A 21,823-nucleotide genomic window follows, 5' to 3' on the forward strand; every position below is an offset into this window, starting at 1 on the left:
AATTGGATCTTCCAAAATGCATCACCTCGCATTTGCCCTGATTGAACTCCATCTGCCATTTCTCTGCCCAACTCTCCAATCTATCTATATTCTGCTGTATTCTCTGACCGTCCCCTTCACTATCTGCTACTCCACCAATCATAGTGTCATCTGCAAACTTGCTAATCAGACCACCTATACTTTCCTCCAAAATGCACTTCAAATTGCATTGGTTAGGCTTCAGGTTTTGGCTAAAATTCATTTGCATAACCACAAACTTAAGATGTGCTATGAACCAGTGCAATAAAATGTTTTTTTTTTCCATTTAGAAAGTGTTCCTTGATATATTTGAATGGTAACCTGGTGCAATAGTATTCTTACACCTGAAAATGGGTTCATCAAAAATTACCATTTTTAATAAGTGTCCAGTCCTCCACCTGGTTTTAATCCATCTGATTTTAAATCACCGATTTTAAAAAAAAAAACTACTGAACCATTTAAGAATTTAATTGGCGTAGATTAGTCAGTTTCTTAGTAAATTAATTATATTTTTGCTACGTAAAAATTTTTTTTACAGTGTCTGTATGCCTAAGAAAATAAGCACAATTTGAAGAGCCTTTCCACATTGGTGCAATAGTGCAGCTTTGATCTGGGGTGTGGCCAGTTTTGTGGATGGGGCCTGATTCGGGCGATTTAAATCTTAAACCAATGTAAAAGATTGCGGAAAACACAAATGAATGGGGTTTTGGGTGTTACTCACTTACGCTTAAAATTCCCCATTTTTTTTTTTCATATTGGTTTGGCTGTTTCAGTCGGATTGCTTTGATATCACTGGAAACGTGGAAACTTGAGCCCAATGTGTAAGATTTTCGTTAAAAGACTCTTAGGACTTCTGGATTATGTCTAAATTTGTAAATTTGCCTGTTATATTTTAAGCTTTTGCTAACGGATAAATGTTTATTGTATCTATTTATGATCTGCTTTGATTGGCGTTACAATTTTTTTTTGCTGAGTATAGTTTTCATGAAGAGTTGCAATGTTTTGCAAACTCGTAGAAGATTTGCATGCTGAATTTTGGTTGTAAGCAAGGGCATCCATAGATACTGATGATAGGTCACCGACCTGAAACCTTACCTTTGCTTCTCTCTCCACAAATGCTGCCTGACCTGTTGAGTATTTCCAGCACTTTCTGTTTTTATTTCAGATTTCCGGCATCTGCAGTATTTTAATTTTATTATATTTGGCATACATAGGTACTTGTGTTCAGAATTTTTTCTGCAAGAGATTGTGTGAACTCGTATGTAAAGTTGTCTGTACTGTGTAATAATTCTGATGTTGATTGTACTTCTGTGGGGGGAAAAAACGCCCATTGTATTATTTCACTAAAAAGACTTGCATTAATATTATACCTTTTGTAGCAGTATTTCTGGGTTGAGTGAATAGATGGTGTGATAAGATTGAGATCAGATTGAAAGGTGGCGTTTGTTGGAACAAAGAGCCTTTTGCTGTTTTCAAAATGTCTGCTGATTAAAACATTTCCTCTAGCTTGGTACAACACGACAGACCCTTTTATGGATGCCTACAGTCTCAAACAATCTCTGTTGTTCTTCTGTACTGGTCTGTTTCCTGATTGCTGTTTTATATTCTAGCCTATGGACAATAAATTGACTCCATGACATAATTTGTAATACCTTTTTGAGAAAATAATTTGTATATAAAGATCTTTTCAAATATGGAATCGGTAATAAAGTAGTGGAGGGCAGCTAAGTTGATTGTAATTCAGTGTACTGCAGCATAGGGCATGAGGTCATGGATTCATGTCTGAAACTGGTGCAAGGTATCCAATTAAATGCAGAACTTGTGTATTTTATTAAAACATTCAAAGAATTATGATTAGTGTCTTTTTTGTTTACAGATGAATGCTAGTTGAAAAGAGTGCCATCAACAGTGTGAGGTTGCTAACTTAACTTTGGTTCATGGTTTGTTTCTGTGAGCTTGCAATTTGCAGCCTTTTAGTTCATGGCACTGCTTCGGGAGGCAGCAGTGTCATCAGAGGGGACCATGTAACACAAGCCACCGCTAGTTCTGTGAAAAACTTAAAATCCTGGGCCATTTTGCTGGCTTCTCCGCCTGCTGACGGTGGGGTACTTGCTTTCAGTCCACCATTGCTGGTGTGTAGGGTCATTTCCTCTGACATGGAGAGACAATATAGAATAAAGGCTACGATTCTAAAGGGGATGCAGGAGCAGAGGTACCTGGTATATATGTGCATAAATCATTGAAGGTGGCAGGACAGGTTGAGAGAGTGGTTAATAAAGCATACAGTATCCTGGGCTTTATTAATAGGTGCATATAATACAAGAGCAAGCAAATTATGTTGAACTTGTACAAGACACTAGTTTGGCCTCAGCTGGAGTATTGCATCCAGTTCTAGGTGCCACACTTCAGGAAAGATGAGGGCATTGGAGAGAGTACAGAAAAGATTCACGAGAATGGTTCCAGGGATGAGGAATTTCAGTTATGAAGATAGATTGGAGAAGTTCAGACTGTTTTCCTTGAAGAAGAGAAGGTTGAGAGGTGATTTGGTAGAGGTATTCAAAATAATGAAGGGTCTGGACAGAGCAGAGAGAGAGAAACTGTTCCCACTCTTGAAAGGATCGAGAATGAGAGGGCACAGAGTAAAAGTATTTGGTAAGAGAAGCAAAAGTGACATGAGGAAAAAACTTTTGTATGCAGAAAATGGTTAAGGTCTAGAATGTGCTTCCTGAATGTGGTGGAGGCAGGTTCAATTGAAGCAGTCAAAAGGGAATTAGACAGTTACATGAAAAGGAAGAATGTGGAGGGTTATGGGAAGAAGGCAGGGGAATGGAACTGAGGGAGTTGATCTTTCGGAGAGCCGGTACAGATACGAGGGGCTGAATGGCCTCCTTCTGCAGTGTAACAATTCTGTGACATGGGGGAAGGCCCTGGGGTGATTACAGTCATAAAGGTAGGCTGTACTAACTGCGCATTGTTGTATGTTTATTTGTCGTATAAATTGGGTAATTTGGCAGCAAGGAACCAGTAGTTTCATAGTATAACTGGAGTATTAATGATAGTATGTGCTAATTCAGCTCCTTCCTACTGTTCGGTCCAGTTACTCCGACAAACCATTGTCATTCGCTTTTAATGTTTAAACAGAAATAAAGGGGAAAATGCCAATGCATTCAGACATCAAAACCACAAGATACAAATTCTTTTTTTAACTTTTTAATCTTTCAAAGAGAGTGCTGATAGTCACGTTTGACAACCAGGTACAGGTTTTAATGGTTTTCATGCTAACAATCAGATTGTTTCAATATTAGCTGCTTCTGCTTTTATGACTTTCACAAACAACTAGTAGTGGTTCCCCATCATTGATCTATAATGTTAAAGTGCTTTTAAGTACCTAAGCTTACCTCAATCGTTTAAAAAGTGAAGCATGTAGGAATACGTTTCTGTTCGGACTGAACTGTAACTGAGGAATGTGGGATCCAACTATGTGGTTGGTGGCAGTTGGAGGCAGTGTTGGGCCAGTACCAAATTAAACTATTTAGATAATTTTATAGTTAGACAAATGCCAAGAGAGTGAACTGAAGAGTATTTCAACCCTATTACAAAACTTCCATTTTATATCTTTTTTTTGAAAGAATGGAAGTGACTCCTTCAGAGCAGGAAGGTCACAAGTTTGATCCCCAATTTCTGCTGAGTTAACTGACTTCTGGTATCAATTTGGGTACTAAAGATAACCACAACACACCCTTTGGGCCTGAGGGACAGAAATCAGCCAGGGTTCCTCATTGTTGCTATCTTAGTGACTCCTCATGACAGGTGCATGTATTTTTTTTTTAGAGATGCAGCACTGAAACAGGCCCTTCGGCCCACCGAGTCTGTGCCGACCAACAACCACCCATTTATACTAACCCTACAGTAATCCCATATTCCCTATCACCTAACTACACTAGGGGCAATTTACAACGGCCAATTTTTTTATCACCTGCAAGTCTTTTGGATGTGGGAGGAAACCGGAGCACCCGGCGAAAACCCACGCGGACACAGGGAGAACTTGCAAACTCCACACAGGCAGTACCCAGAATCGAACCCGGGTCCCTGGAGCTGTGAGGCTGCGGTGCTAGTCACTGCGCGTTAGAGCAGGTTTGGGCTTAGCTGTAATGCCTGCTGTGGTTGAATATTTTTGCCAGCATTCAAGGTTTGGTCTTGCAGGAAGAATGGTCACTGGGGTGAGATAATGGGAAGCTGACATTCCAGGAAGCATTGTCCAGAGTCTGAACTGATGAACATTTGATGTGCCAATACCTAATTGAAAGCACCATTTTTCACAGCATGTAGTTTAAACTATCATGTTTCTGTTGCAGCTCATCTTCTCTCCAATTTAAAAGGACATCAATCTGTAGTGAGATGTTTTGCTTTTATCTCTAATGAAAACTTCATACTGGTCTCTGCATCACGAGACAAAACTCTGCGTGTATGGGACCTAAAACAGGATGGTAAGTGAAAAGAACACAATTTTCCATCTAAATCCTTAAAAATAAAAGCAGGCTATTTAACTTGTATTGTGAGCACACACTGCCTCCCGTGAAGCTATAGATTAGAAGAAACGTTTTTCCCTTACACAAAGCAGTGAATATGTGGAAGAAACTTCCAACAAGACCACATCAGATTGAGGAGTAATGCCTTCAGAAGTTGTATGTGAAGGGCAACAATTCAGGGTTGAATCATAGATTTGTGAAGATGGATGAACAGCATTTCTAACTCAATTTTATTAGCTTGATGATCCAGTATTATTGTAATGTGTGATTCATGAGGATGGAAAGAAGAGAAAGAACTCCCCCTGCACTCTGAATTTCACTCATTGGCACAGCAGGGTAAATACAGTAAATGCTTAACGAAACTGAGTGTGGTGAGAACAGTGGATGGGAATTCAGAAGTTTTCATTGATGCCTTTAAAATATCGGGAAGCACGAATACAGCACTCTATGCAAATTAACTGGGCGAGGTAAAATCCATGATATCTATATATGCTCAGTAGAAGGACCAGGCTTAATGGACCATATGGAAAATTTTCTTTCTGTGCTGTATCATTCAATTGGCCTATTGCGCCTGTGCTTGCTCTTTGAAATAACTACCCAATTAGTTCCACACCCCTACTCTTTCCCCCAAAGCCCTGTAACTTTGTTCCTTTCAAGTTTTATCCAATTCCTTTTTTTAAAAGTTACTTTTGAATCTGCTTCCACCACCCTTTCAGGCAGTGCATTCTGGCTTATAACAACTTGCATAAATTTTTTCCTCATGCTGCCTTTATTTTTTTTTTTGCCTAATGCATTAAATCTGTGCCCTCTGGTTACCAATCCTTTTGCCACTAGAAACTTTATTTACTCTTACTAAAACCATTCATGATTTTGGAAACCTCTATCAAATCTTCTCTTTTCCTTCTCTTCTCTAAGGAGAACAACCCCAGCTTCCCCAGTCTCTCCACATAACTGAAGTCCCTCATCTGTGGTATCATTCTAGCACCCTCTCTAAAGTCTACGCACATCCTTCCTAAAGTGTGGTGTTCAGAATTGAGCTTAATACTCCAACTGAGACCTAACCAGTGTTTTATAAAGATTTAGCATAACTTCCTTGCTTTTGTACTCTATGCCTCTACTAATAAAGCCAAGGATCCTTTTTTTTTAAAAAATGGGCCTCAATTTGTCCTGCCGTCTTCAAAGATTTGTGTACATACACCCTCAGGTCTCTGTTCTGGAACCCTCTTTAAAATTATACGCTCTAGTCCATATTGTCTCTTCTGATTGTGAGGTGACACATTTTGGTAGGAACACTTTTTTCTACGTTAAATGTTATCGTCTATGCATCTATCCCTTTCACCAGCCTGTCTTTGTCCTCCTGAAGTCTGTTACTATCCTGTTTTTGTTTGTTCATGGGACATGAGCATCACTGGCAAGCTCAGCATTTATTTCGCACTTCTAATTGCACTCTAGAAGGTAGTGATGCTGCCGCCTTAAACCGCTGCAGTCCTTGTAGTGAAAGTACACCCACAGTGGTGTTAGGGAGGGAGTTCCAGGATTTTGACCCAGAGATGAGGAATGGTGATTTATTTCCAAGTCGGAATGGTGTTAACTTGGAGGTGGTGGTGTTTCCTTATGCCTGCTGCCCTTGTCCTTTCTAGATGGTAGAGGGCATGGTTTTGGGAGTTGCTGCCAAAGAAGCCTAGGTGAATTGCCGCAATGCATCTTGTAGATGGTGCAGATTGAGCATTAGTGCGCTGGTAGTGGAGGGAGTGAACACTTAATGTGGTGGAAAGGGTGCTGATCAAGCGGGTTGCTTTAGTTCTGGAGGGTTTTGAGCGTTGTTGAAGCTGCATTTATCCAGCCAAGTGGAGATTATTCCATATCATTCTTGACTAGTAGATGATGGAAAGGCTTTGGGGAGTCAGGAGGCGAATCACATGCTACAGAATACCCATCCCACTGACTTGCTTTTGTAGGCACAATATTTGTGGCTGGTCCATTTAAGTTTCCGTTCAGTGTGACCCACAAGATGATGTTGGTGGTGGATTCAGCAATGGTAATCCCAGTGAATATCAAGAGGAGATGGTTAGACTCTCTCTTTGTTGGAGATGGTTATTGCCCGGCACTTGTGTGGCGTGAATGTTACTTGCCACTTATCAGCCCAAGCCTGAATGTTGTCCAGGACTTGTATGCAAGTACAGACTGCTTCAGTGTCTAACAAATTGTGAATGGTACTGAACACTCCCACATTATTCCCATTGACTTCAATTTTACTAAGGGTCCTTGATGCCACGCTGAGTCAAATGCTGCTTTGATGTCAAGGGCAGTCACTCTCCTCTCACCTGACCTCTGGAATTCAGCTTTTTTGTTCACGTTTGGGCCAATGAAGTCTGGAGCTGAGTGGTCCTGGCGGAACCCAAACTGAGCATCACCTGAGTAGTTGCTGCCTGATAGCGCTATCGATGACCATATCATGATCGAAGTGAGTGAATCAAATTGGCTGAAGTCTGGCAGACGTGCTGGGCATCATTGAGGATGGGGATGTTTCTGGAGTTTCCCCCTCCCGTTATGTGTTTAATTGTCCACCATCCATGACCTGATGTGGCAGCACTGCAGAGCATTGATCTGATCTGATCTGTTGGTTATGGGATCACTTAGCTCCGTCTATTGCATGGTGCTTCTGCTGTTTAGCATGCATGTAGTCCTGTGTTGTAGCTTCACCAGGTTGGTATCTCCTTTTTAGGTATGTCTGATGCTGTTTCTGGCATGCTTTCCTACATTCCTGATTAGACCTCCTTAAAGTTTTGTGTCATGTGCAGATTTGGAAGTTATGTGCTGTATACCCATGTACAGATCATTAATACACATAAAGGAGAACAATCGTCTCAATACTGACCCTTGGAACACCCTGCATACTTGCCTCCAGTCGGAGAAACAACCATTCCTTAGCCAATTTTGTATCCATGCTGTCACTGTCCCTTTAACCCCATGGGCTTTATTTTTGCCTACAAGTCTAATAGGTACTTTGCTAAATGCCTTTTTAAAGTGGGTTTTCGCTGGGTGCTCCAGTTTCCTCCCACAGCCAAAGACTTGCAGGTTGATAGGTAAATTGGCCATTATAAATTGCCCCTAGTATTGGTAGGGGGATTGAGGGAAGGTGTGAATGTGGTAGGAATATGGGATTACTGTAGGGTTAGTATAAATGGGTGGTTGTTGGTCAGCACAGACTCGGTGGGTCAAAGGGCCAGTTTCAGTGCTGTATCTCTAAATAAAATAAAATCCATTTACACAACACCAACCCTCTCCATTACATTATCAAATAACACAATCTTCAACAAATCCTTAATCACCTTCATTTATTCCATAATTTTCCAAATGTCAATTTTTTTTTTCCTGGATTATTGTCTTTAAATTTTCTCGACCACTAACATTTGGCTGACTGTCCTGTAAATGCCAGATTTATTCCTCTCCCCTTTTTTTGAAAAGAGGTGTAAAATTTTCAATCCTCTAATTGTCTGGCAACACTCCCATATCTAAAGAGGGTTGGAAGATTGTGGCCAGATCCTCTGCAGTTTCCACCCTTGCATCTCTGTTACCTAGGATGCATCCCACCTAGACCAGGTGACTTTTCTAACTGCCAATTTTTAAGTACTTCCTCTCTATTTTATCCTATACCTTGTTGCTACTATCTCCTCATATGCTGCTACATTGGAAGCATCCTCTTCTCTAGTGAAAACAGATGCAAAGTATTAATTCAGTACCTCGGCCATGCCCTTTGTCTCCTCAAGAAGATCTTTTTTGTCCTAAATTGGCCCCACTCTTTTGACTACCTTTTTTACTGTTTTTGTTTTTAAAAGACTTTTGGAATCCCTTATTGCCCTTCTTGTTCATACTTTATATTGGTTTGTTGCACAGAATATTGGTCATCCAATATTTTATGCTACAGACTGGATAGAAGCAAATATTAGTGCCATAAATATCCTGATTGTGGCTAGACAGTGACAAGAAAGTGCTTCTGCACAGAGTGGGTGAGGAAATGAAAGAAAAAATCATATTGGCACATTTTTGCCCACCTATTAGCAATTGGCTCATGAGTAACATAAGCAACGGGCATTATAGAGGAGAGATAGACACATTCAAAATGGTGCAAGAAGCAAATTTAAATTAAAAGAACAATCGTTCACTCAACATTAATTTGTAGTTGTGAAATATTAATGTAGCAACACAATTTGTCTATCTTCAGGATGTTATCTGATGCTAGTAATCAGTTAACAATGGATTGAGGAGTCTTGTCATTTTCTTGATATTCTGATTATCAAAGAAAGGTGCTCTCTTTCGACCCGTTCAATATTTTAATGAACTATGTCAACTAAAGAATTTTGCTGTCTTCAGTAATATGTGCATCATATTTAATAACTGGCATGCAATAAGAATCTGAAATTGTACTTGTTGAATCTGTCAATTGGAATTCTTTCAGTCATGGCAAATATTTCTCATAGTTGGATGCTCCTCAGTTTGCCACTTCTGAGTGTGCTACATAATTCATTGTCACAATTGTGATGTACTTTTATAGGCAGAGGATTGATTTAATATGATACATTGCTACTTTTTTCTCCCTTCATCCTCCTCCAGGTAAACTACTACAGATATTAAATGGCCACAACCATTGGGTTTATTGTTGTGCTGTCTCTCCTGACTCGAGCATGCTTTGTTCTGTGGGAGGAGGAAAGACTGTAAGTCTCCAATCTTAACAGTAAAGGTCAATCAGTATGAGCCTTTTGGACAAGAAACATTTCTTTTACATTTGACGTGGCTTGTAGATAGTTTTTAAAAAAAACTAAGATGCTACTGAATTTTATATGTTAATGACGCTTTAAAAATAACTATTAAAATTCCTTATGAAAGAATTGTTGGTTGTTCTATTGATTTATTAAAAAGGAATTCAGGATGTTAACTCCCACTATTTAATGTTCACAATCTCCTCTTACACACCCAGTTTAAGGCCATAAATAACCATTGCTAATACTTGTGGGATGTTTGGAAAATTCACACCCTTATGATCAAAACGTATTGCCCAACTTTAGGTGCAGCTGCAATTAGTAAATGAAGGTTGTAATCTATAACATGTGAGTAAGGACAAATAAACCTGTCATTTGGGATTCTTCATCTAGAAGCCATTGATATTTCCTTGCTGCACCTATTAGATCATCCACTATGTTTGCATCAGTTTTCAACCAAAGGGAACATTCTGGTCTGAAGTTCAGAGATTATTAACCCATTTTTTTATGGCTATCTTGGGTGTTTGGGGCAGTGTACCTGATTTATTTAAATTTTACTTTTGCATCTGCTCTTTACTTCTTTCTATTAGTTGCCCTTTCTTTCGGTTCCTTGCCTTTCTTTCCATACACTCTTCTGGGCCTAGACATTTCTGAAATAGCTGAAATGTCTGTAGCTGTGAAGAAGGCCTTCAGTTAGAATTGTGAATAATGACTTTAATGACCTACCAGCATTGTGTTCTCTTAATGGGAAAGCATTGCAATCCCTCATATTGCAGATTAGACTTCTGAACCAATATCCTTGTTTACACCTTCCCTTGGTTTTGTTTTAATTTTTCAGTGATTTCAGTATCATGATTGTATGGGCTGAATTTTACTTTACGTCAGTGGTGAAGTCCCGTCTGCCTAAAAGTTGGTGGCGAACCCGCTTCTGCCTCGCCTAGGGATCCAACCCGCATTTTACGGGTCCCCGGGCTTTAATTGTCCCTAACCTGGGACTTCCACCCGCTTGAGGGAGGAAGTCCCGCCTCAGTGAGCTGCTGGCCAATCATCAGGCTGGCAGCTCTTGGGCCCAGCAGCACCACCGGGAGCGGTGGCCACTGCTGGGACTGCAGCCCAGCGGACAGAGAAGGATGCCATGGAGTCGGGCTTGCAGGTAAGTTAGGGTTGCCTTGTTGGGGGCGAGTGATCAGTTGTGCCGGTGAGGCAAGGGTAGTTTGGGGGGAGGTAGGGGTGCGTCTTGGGCCCCGGGGGTGGGTTGGGAGGCAAGGGCAGCCCTCAATCAGACACCCTGTGCCTGACTGCCATGGCACCCACCGGAGCACGGAAAGGCCGGCAGCTATCGCTGGGTGGCCTTTCACGTCCCCAGCATGCCTGCTTGCCATGGGTAAAAATACCCGTTGAGGCGGGCGAAGGCCCTTAAGTGGCCATTAAGGGCCTCGATTGGCTTAGGGCAGGCGGGCCGAGTAAACTTTCCCCCCCCCCCCCCCCCCCCCCCCCAACGACCGCTGTAAAGTCGGCTGGAGGCGGGAGCAGGGTGGGAAGGCCCTCCACTCCATTTTACGCTGCCCCCACGCCACCATCCAGTCCGCCGGACCAGCATAGAGTTCAGCCCTATGTGTGGGCTTGAGTATCCATGGTACTTGGAAATGAAAATGAAAGGAATTCGGTGTTTTGGGGAAACACCTGATCTGGGGATTGTTGTAAGGTCAGATGAGCTGCTGTAGTGAGAACAGTAAAAAGAACTCTACAGAAGTCTTTAACAAGATTTAACAGAGTGTTTTATTAAAGTTAAATCTGCGATTTCAAGTGTGATTCATTTCGGCCTGAGATATGACATTCAGTGGTTCTATGTCTTTTTTAGTTTTAGTTTTAGAGATACAGCACTGAAACAGGCCCTTCGGCCCACCGAGTCTGTGCCGACCATCAACCACCCATTTATACTAATCTTACACTAATCCCATATTCCTACCACATCCCCACCTGTCCCTATGTTTGTTTCCCTACCACCTACCTATACTAGGGGCAATTTATAATGGCCAATTTACCTACTAACCTGCAAGTCTTTTGGTTTGTGGGAGGAAACCGGAGCACCCGGAGGAAACCCACACAGACACTGGGAGAACTTGCAAACTCCACACAGGCAGTACCCAGAATTGAACCCGGGTCGCTGGAGCTGTGAGGCTGCGGCGCTAACCACTGCGCCGCCATTGCTAGACCTGTGTGGGATGTTTTCATGAGTCTAGTTTTATTCTATGATGTATTCACATGTTACTCTTCTGTATGTGTATCCACCTCCCTCCCTCCCCTCCTTTTAAGACCATCTGTAAAATATATCTCTTTGACCAAGCTTCTGGTTTTACCCCTCCTACTAACTTTTTTTTGTCTGATTTATTCCTCTGTGAAGCATCTTGGGATGTTTTTCTATGTGAAAGATGTTCTATAAATGTAAACTGTCCATTACAGTGACATTGCATGTCTTGGGCAGACTTTATCAATGCGAAGACATCTTGGAAACTGACTTGAAATGTTGCCTTGGCTCAAATAGTTCCCGCATCAATACTCTGGAAGTATTCTTTCATGTCTGAATGTATTTACAGCACAAAATTTGGCCAGTTTGTGTGAGAAGGGAGACGAATCTTAGAAGCTGTGTTTCTTCCAATATCAAAAAAGTCAGTCTCACTGGTAGCAACAATAATTTTGGCAAGGGCAGTAGGTCCATGAGTTTTTGATGTGTGCTTGCAGAGGCACTCAACTACATGCAAGGACTTGGGAAGTCTAGCTTAATTAGACTTTTGGTATGAACTTTTAAACTGTGTACCTGCTAGCTAATCCTGTATAAATCTGATACTTGACTTTTGTATGGCATTGCTAAGAAATTAAGCAAATATTCAGCTGTATTGTGATTGCAGGTGCTGCTGTGGAACATGCTTTCATACGCACTGATTCGGAAATTAGAAGGACATGGCGGCGATGTGGTATCGTGTGAATTTTCCCCTGATGGAGCATTGCTAGCTACTGCATCGTATGACACATATGTAATTGTGTGGGACCCACACACAGGAGAAAGCCTGATGAAGCTGAGGTAAAGGAGTATTCACATGAATTATAATGGCCAAGTTTATTTTTGCTTTATGTGGCAAGTGTTTTCCAACCCTAATGTCTTGGTTTAGTTGTCCAATAAGTGAGTTTGATCTTTGAGACTCTCCAGATATAAGTTTGGTGTTTTTTAAAAATACAAAATGCTGGAAATTCTCAGGTCTGACAGCATCTATGAAGAGAGAAACAGAATTAGCATTTCAATGTTAATGCTTCAGGTTGATGACCTTTCATCAGAAAAAGGAAAGGTCTGTGAGAGTTGGAGGGCAGGAGTGGTTTAATGAATGAGGGTTGATTGTTCAAGGCAAAAGGAGCTGATAATGGGACAAACATGGAAACAACAGGTGGGTCTAGGCAAGATGTAAATGCTTACAAAATGTCCAAGGAAAAATGGATAATCTAACATTCATAGAATGGTTACAGCACAGAAGGAGGCCATTTGGGCCGTCGAGTCTGTGCCAGCTTTCTACAAGAGCAACTCGCCTAGTCCCACTCCCCTGCCTTTTCCCTGTAGCCCTGCAAATTTTTTCTCTTCAAAGAGAATTGGGTAATTATATGAAGTATTCGGTTGAACCTGCCTCCACCACACACTCAGACAGTGCATTCCAGATCCTAACCACTCACTGTGAAAAAGTTTTTCCTCATGTCATCGTTGCTATTTTCTTCCCAATCACCATAAATTGGTGTCCTCTGGTTCTTGATCCTTTTACTTTGTCCTGATTTTGAACACCTCTATCAAATCTCTCCTTGATCTTTTCTCAAAGACATCAGTAGTAGGTAAAATGCCAGAATCTATTATAAAGGATGTTATAACTGGACACTTGGAAAGTAATGGTAGGATTGGGCAAAGTCAACATGGATTTATGAAAGGGAAATGATGTTTGGCAAACCTGTTGGAGTTTTTTGATGGTGTGACTAGCAGAATAGATAAGGGGGAACCAGTGGATGTGGTGTATTTGGATTTTCAGAAGGTTTTCGATAAGGGCCCACACAGGACGTCAGTAAGCAAAATTAGAACACATGGGATTGGGGGTAATATACTGGCAAGGATTGAGAATTGTTTAATGGACAGAAAACAGAGCAGGGATAAATGGGTCATTCGAAGGTTGGCAGGCTGTGACTAGTGGGGTACCACAAGGAACAGTGCTAGGGCCACAGCTACTCATTATCTATGATTTGGATGTGGCGACAAATGTAGTATTTCCAAGTTTGCTGACGACACAAAGCTAGCTGGGAATGTGAGTTATGAAGAGGATGCAAAGACGCTTCAGGGGATTTAGACAGGTTAAATGAGCGGGCAAGAACATGGCGCATGGAATATAATGTGGAAAATGTGAAGTTATCCATTTTGGCAGGAAAACAGAAATGCAGAGTATTTCTTAAATAGTGAGAGATTGAGAAGTGTTGATGTCCAAAGGGGCCTGGGTGCCCTTGTTTATAAGTCACTGAAAGCTAATATGCAGGTGCAGCAAGCAATTGGGAAAGTAAATGATATGTTGGCCTTTATTGCAAGAGCATTTGAATACAGGTGTAAAGAAGTCTTGCTGCAATTGTATAGAGCCTTCGTGAGACTACACTTGGAGTATTGTGTACAATTTTGGTCTCCTTACCTAAGGAAGGATATACCTGCCATAGAGGGAGTGCAACGAAGATTCACCAGACTGATCCCTGTGATGGCAGGATTGTCCTATCAGGAGAGATTGAGACTTGGCCGATTATTCTCTTGAGTTCAGAGGTGATCTCATTGAAGCGTACAAAATTCTTACAGGACTCGATAAGGTTGATGCAGGAAGGATGTTTCCCCTGGCTGGGGTGTCTAGAACCAGGGGACACAGTCTCTGAATAAAATGTCGGCAGTTTAGGACTGAGATGAGATGGAATTTCTTCATTCAGAGGATGGTGAATCTTTGGACTTCTCTACCTCAGAAGACTGTGGAGGCTCAGTCATTGAGTATATTCGAGTCAGAGATTGATAGATTTCTAGATATTAAAGATATCAAAGGATATGGGGATAGTGCAGGAAAATGACATTGAGGTAGAAGATAAACCATGATCTAGTTGAATAGCAGAGCAGGTTTGAAGGGTTGAATGGCCTATTTGTGCTCCAATTTTCTATGTAAGAACAGCCCCAGCTTCTCCAATCTATCCAAGTAACTGCAGTTCTTCATCCCTGGAACCATTCTCGTAAATATTCTCTCCGCCATCTAATGCTTCACATCCTTCCTGATGTGTGTTCCTAAAACTGGACTGAACCAGTGCTTTATAAAGGTTTATCATTACTTTCTGTTGTACTCTGTGGCCCTGTTTATAAAGCCCAGGATCCCATATGCTTTATTAAGGCCTTCTCAACCTGCCCTGCTACCTTCAATGATTTGTACACATACCCCCAGGTACCTCTGCTCCTGCACCCCTTTTAGTATTGTACCCTTTATTTTATATTGCCTCTCCTCATTCTTGCCACCAAAATGAATCACCTCACATGTGTCTGCATTAAATTTCATCTGCCACTTGTCTGCTGTTACGAAAGTGCTTCCTTTTTATTAATCTATTTTTGGGACTTGTGTTAATACTGAAAAGATTCCATGGATGTGTTTTTTTTTATTAAGTTCACCGAGAGGACACTTGAGATGTTTGAAAAACCACCTGTGCTGGAAGTCATGTGCTTTGGGCTCAGTAAACTGCAGAATCCTGGGGAAAAATGGTTACAGAGAAACCACATGTCAAGGTTTATGGGGGTCAGGAGGTTGACTCTCTGTTTGGGGTTTGGACATAGTTTTCAGTTTAGTTGAGTGTGAACTGTTTGAAGACAGTTGGTGTTTTCCTGCCAAGGAAAAAAAAACCACCCAGCTCACCTCATTCTCTACCTCTTTGAAGAAATCCTGCAAAGATCTAGTGTGGGAGAGTTAAAATCCCTGGTGCTGCATCTCTCCTGAGAAGCTGGAAAAAAAATCCTGAGATTCAAGTGTGTGCTGGCGGAAAACCCTGATGTCACATTTCCCCTAGAAAGCCTACTAGAATAATTCTCAACATCTCCAGAATGAACTGCTTCTGAAACGATCCCATTGACTTGTCTCCATATACCTGGATGCCAGACTGAAGAAAAGGACAACTGACGTCCTTTCATATCTTTTTTTCATCAAGAATTAGCAAGTATTTGGCCAAAGTAGTTTTTTTGTCTTTTTTTTGTAGCAGACATTTGCAGAGAGAATTCCTGGATTTTTCCGGTGTGTGTGTGTGTGTGTGTGTAATTGGGGAATTTATAAAGGGAACATTCATATTTCAGTCTGTTAATGCTTTGCTTCATTACTGGGTAAGTCTTGTTTTATAATCTGATTTTGTTTATTTATGAAATCTGGTTGGTGTATTTTATTCTGGAATTAAAAAATTGTGTATATGATTGGCTGTATCGGTAACCAGGTAAACATTTAAATATATGTTGTGACCTGTGGAGAAGTGGAACTAGAAAAGAAAGTGCACTTCTCCCGCCTCAGTCGTAACCTATATAATTACGGCTCATTGTCCGGGATACCCAAAGCCAATGACGTGCAATTGTAAGTGGAGTAATACTAATTGAAAAGAGGAAAAGTGGGGAAAAAAAAGGTTTCTTATGCATTAGAGTAAAGTACACTACCTGAATGTCTTTGTCAGTTGTTACGATCTTTCTGAGGAAGGAGGATATATCCCTGAATGATTTGAGAAACTTAACCAAGGTTAGATTAAAGGAATTGGCAGAAAAGTTGGAGTTAGAGTTAAAACCAGGAGCTAAGAAAGCAGATATAATTGCGGTAATGGAACACCATTTGAAATTGGAAGAAGAGAAAGGCAAACCAGATGGTAGTGCAGTTGAATTAGCTAGGATTCAGTTGCAGTTGGAAAAATTTAAGCTTGAACAGTAAAGAAAATTGACAATGAAAAAATCTGAACTTGACAGAGGAAAGGGCAGAAGAGCGAGCATTTCAAAGCTAAAGAAGAAAGAAAATTCAAATTAAAAAAAATTTGTACAAGCCCTCCTGAGGTTAGAGGAAAAGGACATAGAGGCATTTTTCATTTCTTTTGAAAAGCTAGCTAAACAGATGAAGTGGCTGAACGAAAGCTGGATACTGCTATGCAAAGCAGGTTGATGGGCAGAGCTCATGAAGTTTATGCCATGCTTTCTTAGGAAGCTTCTGCAGGTTGAGATGGTAAAAAAGACTATTCTCATTACTTATGTACTAAATGTAGAGGCCACATATGAGACCCTTAGGGAAATAATTCTCCTGGAAGAATTTAAAAATTCACTCTCTCTATTAGTAAGAACCCATAGAGAGAACTAGAAGGTTTTAACAGCCAGACAGGCAGCTGAAATCGCTGATGATTACAAGCTTGTGTAAAAGTCCAAACCCTTTGTTAGTCACCCCCACAAACTCAAGAAGGATAGAAGGTGGGAGGGTGAAGGGAAGGCAAGTAGCCACGGACAAGAAAAGACAGCTGGGAACGCCCGGGATCATCTCAGGCCAGAAAGAAAGGTGTTGAGGGTGGAAGTGAGGTCCGAAAACCTAAGTGTTACCATTGTCACAAGGTGGGACACCTTTGTGAAGAATGCTGGAAGTTGCAGGGCAAGAGGTGGGACTTATTGGGGTGCACAAGGCCAATGCAGAAAGAGGGGCCCTGACCGGGAGTACGACAGATCAGGCTGTAGCTCTAGCTGCAGCTGTAATGCCAAGTACAAAAACCACTGAGTGCAGGGGACGTGAACAAGATACCTGAGGGTTATAGGGAATTCTTGTCAAAAGGAAAAGTAACTCCTTATACATCAAGTGAGGCAGGTAAACCTATAATTATACTTGGGGATACAGGAGCCACCCAGACTCTTTTTTGCTGGGGAAAGGCATAACTTTTCCACCAGAGAGCGCATTGAATGCCAAGGTTTCAGTGAATGGTATCAGCGGGGAGTATATACCCATACCTTTGTATCGGGTGCACCTGGAGTGTGACCTAATGTCTGGAACGGTAACTGTAGGTGTTGCCCATAGTTGCCTGTAGATGGAGCTGACCTACTTCAGGGGAATGATTTGGCCGGAGCAAAGCTAGTAGCTTCTCCAGTAGTCACGGAAAAACCAAGTGAAGTCAGAGACAGAACAGTTGCAGGAAAAGGTGACCCAAGCAATGGCTAAACAAATTCCATTGCCAGAGGTCAAATTGGCACCATAGACAGATAGCCGAATATCTGAAACGTTCTTTGGGGATTTGAATAATTCGAAGGAAATGTTCAGTAAGTCGTTTCTGATCAAGACTTAGCAAGCTGATCCAGAGTTAAATAAAGTGGCACAATCGGCTCTAGCTGAAGCAAAGGGAGTTCCGGGAGGCTACTACATTAAAAATGGGATTCTGATGAAGTGGAGACCTCCTCGCAGACCTGCAGACGAAGAATGGATGGTAGTTCATCAGATAGTGTACTGCCAAAGTATCACTGGGAACTATTAAGGATCGTGCATGAAATTCGTATAGCCGGACATGTGGGTAGCTGAAAGACCAAATCACGTATAAGTCGACACTTTTGCTGGTTAGATCTTTCCAAGGATATGGTGCAGTTTTGTAAAACATGCCATATGTCAAATTGTGGGAAAACCGCAACCTGCGATAAAACTGACACCTCTAATTCCCATACCAAATTTTGGGGAACCATTTAGTAGGGTGTTGGTAGACTGTGTAGGACCTTTACCAAAAACAAAAGTGGGACACCAATATATACTCTCAATCATGCATACGGCTACTCGGTTCCCAGAGGCCATTCCCTTGAACAATTTCTGCTAAGGAAGAAATTAACCCAGTTCTTCACTAGATATGGATTACCAATTTGCGATTCAGTCTGATCAAGGTTCCAATTTAATGTACAAAATATTCCAGGAAGTTCTGAATAATTTGGGTATAACAGAGTTAAAGCCTTCAACCTACCATCCACAGATACTTTGGAACGTTACCATTGAACTCTCAAAACGATGATCAGGGCATACTGTCATGAATATCCCCATGATTGGGATAAAGGGCTAGAATTTCTTTTGTTTGCCATTAGGAATTCACCTAATGAGTCTACCGGTTTTAGTCCTTTTGAATTAGTTTACGGACTTGAGATGAGAGGTCCTCTAAAAATTAATTAAAGAAAAGTTTTTATAACAGAGGGATGAGTCTTCTGTGCTAGGATATGTATCCGTGTTCCAGGAGTGGCTCAGGAACATGTGAAAGCTTCCCAAACAACCATGAAGAAATGGGCAGACAAACACGCCAAGACCCGAACATTTCAACCAGGGGATGAGGTGTTAGTATTACTGCCTTAACAGTAAAATTGATTTTAAAGGTCCTTCATTATAAACCAGAACAAACTGTTAATGTAAAGCTCTTCTATTGCAGGCATTGTTCCCCATTTGCTGCTCCGGATGTTGATGGCTTCAGTACTGGATTTGTCCGAGCAATCTCCTTCTCCCAGGAGGGGCTAAATGTTACCTCAGTAGCAGATGATGGGTGAGATTAACCTACCCTTTAACTTTTATAGTGACCAGCCGATTTGTTTAAGTGCATGGGCCCTTTAAATCTTTTTGTGTGGCTGAGCACGCGTGGTATCTTAAAGGGGCTGACTTTTGCATAGTCTGCACAGATGTGTTCGGATTGCTGCGCAGCTTAGAGGGAGAGTGGGTGAAATCAGTTTTTTAAGTGTGTATCATAATATTTGTGACTCAATCTGAACATTGTTTTCTACGAGGTCTTGGTTACACATAGAATTATCGAATGGTTATAGCACATCAGGAAGCCATTCAGCCGTTCGTGTTCATGCTGGCTGTCTGCAAGAGCAACTCAGCTAGTCCCACTTACCCAACTTTTTCCAGTAGCCCTAAAATCTTCTCTCTTCAGTTAATTATTCAATACCCTTTTGAAAGCCACAATTGAATCAGCCTCCACCACGTTCTCAGGCAGTGTATTCCAGATCCTAACCACATGCTGTGTAAAAATAAAATTGATTTCCCCGTATTGCTTTTGGTTCTTTTTGTCATTCACCTTAAATTGGCTGCTTTAGAAGTTAATATTAAACATGTACATAAATTTAATTTGAAGTGTTCGGTCTTAAAATCGTTACATTTTCAGTTACTGCTATTCAGGTTGCTGTAATTAAATTTGATTTCAATTTGTAATTTGCAGTTAGTGTATATTAAATAAGATTTCCTATGTCAAGATACTTTTGATGTCTTCCTGGCTTGCTATTTTTAGTGCTACTTGGGTTAAAGGTCAGTCTTTTTTCAATATAAAATCTGCAGATCATAATTTGTAATAAGTATTTTTGTGTCTAGATTGCTGAGAATTTGGTGCTTGGATTTACAAAGGCCGATATATGTTACTCCTCTGGCCAATGGGCTCTGTTGTACATTCTCTCCACATGGCAGTGTATTGGCGACAGGGTAAGGATGCTTTGTGGTTCAGTATTGTGCAAGGGTTTAACTGTTGCTCTGTATGATTTTAGTGAATATGTTTGGCAAGTAAATTGATTACACCATTTTGGTCATATAATTAGTTTTAATAGGGGATTGGTGATTTCCACTGGTGAGACCCAGATCTTAACTATCCTGGTGGGAGGCACAGATTTGGGACTTCTTCCTACCTTATAGGAGCTGATTAGAACAACCACAGAAAATGATTACCTGTCCATTATGGCACTGAATTCTAGAGAAAAATGGCTGAGAAAATATTTATAAAATTAATATTCCCTCTGCATATTAATTATGTATGTATGCAAACTAATTTGCAACTTACACTTGCTTACTTCCCTCCCTACTATTCCAGGACACGAGATGGTCATGTTAAGTTCTGGACAGTATCTAGGGCACTGCCAACTCTGCAGCACATTTGTCGCAACGCTCTGCGCCGTGTGATGTCAACTCGCCAAGTTATGCTGTTACCAGTTCCAAAGAAGATAAAACAGTTTTTGGTTTATAAGACATTCTAGTTTGCACTAGCAGGGGTAAAGTAACAGGATGGGAGGAAAATCTTATCTCAAAATATCAGACAATGAATAGTATTTTTACCAAGATTTATTTGAATGAGTATTTGATTTGTTGTGATTAAAAGCACCTACCACTATGCTACAGTAAGGGTTGGGTTACCAAAAAGAACCTTTTACTTTTCTAAAACTTACTTGGCTTATGTTCTATTAAAAGGTGAGAGCATTATGCAAGAATCAATCTTTTGCACACTACTGGAACTTTCCACATTGTGAACAGTCATGTGACTGATCAAAAGTATCATATGATCTTTGACACTACTATATATGGATTTCTATTGTGTGTGGAAGACCAGGCTGTAGGTTAAAATATTTTGTCATTTAATTATGAATCTTCCATTTACTTAGAGAAACAAAAACCACAAATATGCTACCATTCTCTTGTCTCCAGTTTATTTGGAAAACAAATGTTTTGCATCCATAAGAACAGTTGTGTGGCTCATGATAATCGCCCAAGGAAGGCCCGTTATTCATTTATCCATCCATCTAGAAAGACACCACAGTCCCTCTGTGCAGTATCTAATTGTTAAATAATTTATTACCCTCATTCATTTATGGATTTAAATGTGTTGATTACTCTGGAAAAACTTCTGAGTCCTAAATTTATCTTTTACTAGTTTATACTTTATCCTGCCTGCAGTTTGAAGGAATGTTCTAAATTTATCTTTTTAATTCTTCTCTGGTTGGAATATCTTGACAACTGCTGGCTGTAACCACATTTATTTTTAAAGTGTTTCTTGTATCTGGTCAATGTTCCTTCCTTTCTGTTTGTATTTTCTCACTGTCCCTTTTGTAATTTTTCACCTTTTCTCTCTGAATTAGTAGTTTTGTTGCCCTAGAGTCAGAATTTTACATTACAGAAGCAGACTTTTTGGCCAATAGCACCTGTGCCACCTCTGAGCTAGTCTATCTTCCAGCTTGGTACTTGTATTGTTTTCCACATGCATTGGCTATAATTTATGCTGAAGTGTGGAATTGCAAGTAACAAATTTTTATAAGAGATGTAGAAAAGAAACAAATGTAAACAGGAAAAATTGGAGATGCAAGCAAAATTCTGAAACTACATTCTATCAGTGGTATTAAGCAACATTAGGCATTGCATTTTTTTTTGTATCAATACATTTGCAGGTGTGGCTATAGTCAATTATAGACTTTTCATGGAATGGAATTTCTTTTAACATGGTGTTGTGCATTTTGGGTTAAAATCACTTGCAATTATTTGACTGCACACAATTACGGTCTTGTCACTGCACCAAAAGTTTTATACCTCCAATCTGATTTAACAAATGCAAAATGTCTCCACTGGAGAAGGTTTGTTATGAAATATTTATGTACAAATCTGTTTTTCATTATTTAAAAGAATAGATGGATATTTTGTATACATTTTCAGTACT

At 40.6% G+C, this 21,823-nt stretch overlaps 1 protein-coding gene across 3 annotated transcripts in view; it reads left to right on the forward strand.

Moving 5' to 3' along the window:
* Nucleotides 1-21,823, forward strand: part of wsb2 (WD repeat and SOCS box containing 2) — a 34,712-nt gene extending 12,889 nt beyond the window's left edge. For 2 of the 3 annotated variants that reach the window (XM_068055173.1, XM_068055174.1), the window contains exons 4-9: nucleotides 4,374-4,505; nucleotides 9,162-9,262; nucleotides 12,217-12,389; nucleotides 18,791-18,901; nucleotides 19,723-19,830; nucleotides 20,213-21,821. In XM_068055173.1, coding sequence (XP_067911274.1) covers nucleotides 4,374-4,505; nucleotides 9,162-9,262; nucleotides 12,217-12,389; nucleotides 18,791-18,901; nucleotides 19,723-19,830; nucleotides 20,213-20,375 — 788 coding nt within the window. In that variant the 3' untranslated portion in view covers nucleotides 20,376-21,821. Of the gene's footprint in view, nucleotides 1-4,373; nucleotides 4,506-9,161; nucleotides 9,263-12,216; nucleotides 12,390-18,790; nucleotides 18,902-19,722; nucleotides 19,831-20,212 lie in introns of all 3 variants that reach the window. The other variant, XM_068055175.1, reaches the window with a different exon arrangement.

The sequence above is a fragment of the Heterodontus francisci genome, chromosome 23, assembly GCF_036365525.1.
Source record: "Heterodontus francisci isolate sHetFra1 chromosome 23, sHetFra1.hap1, whole genome shotgun sequence".
Classification (NCBI taxonomy): Eukaryota; Metazoa; Chordata; class Chondrichthyes; order Heterodontiformes; family Heterodontidae; genus Heterodontus; species Heterodontus francisci.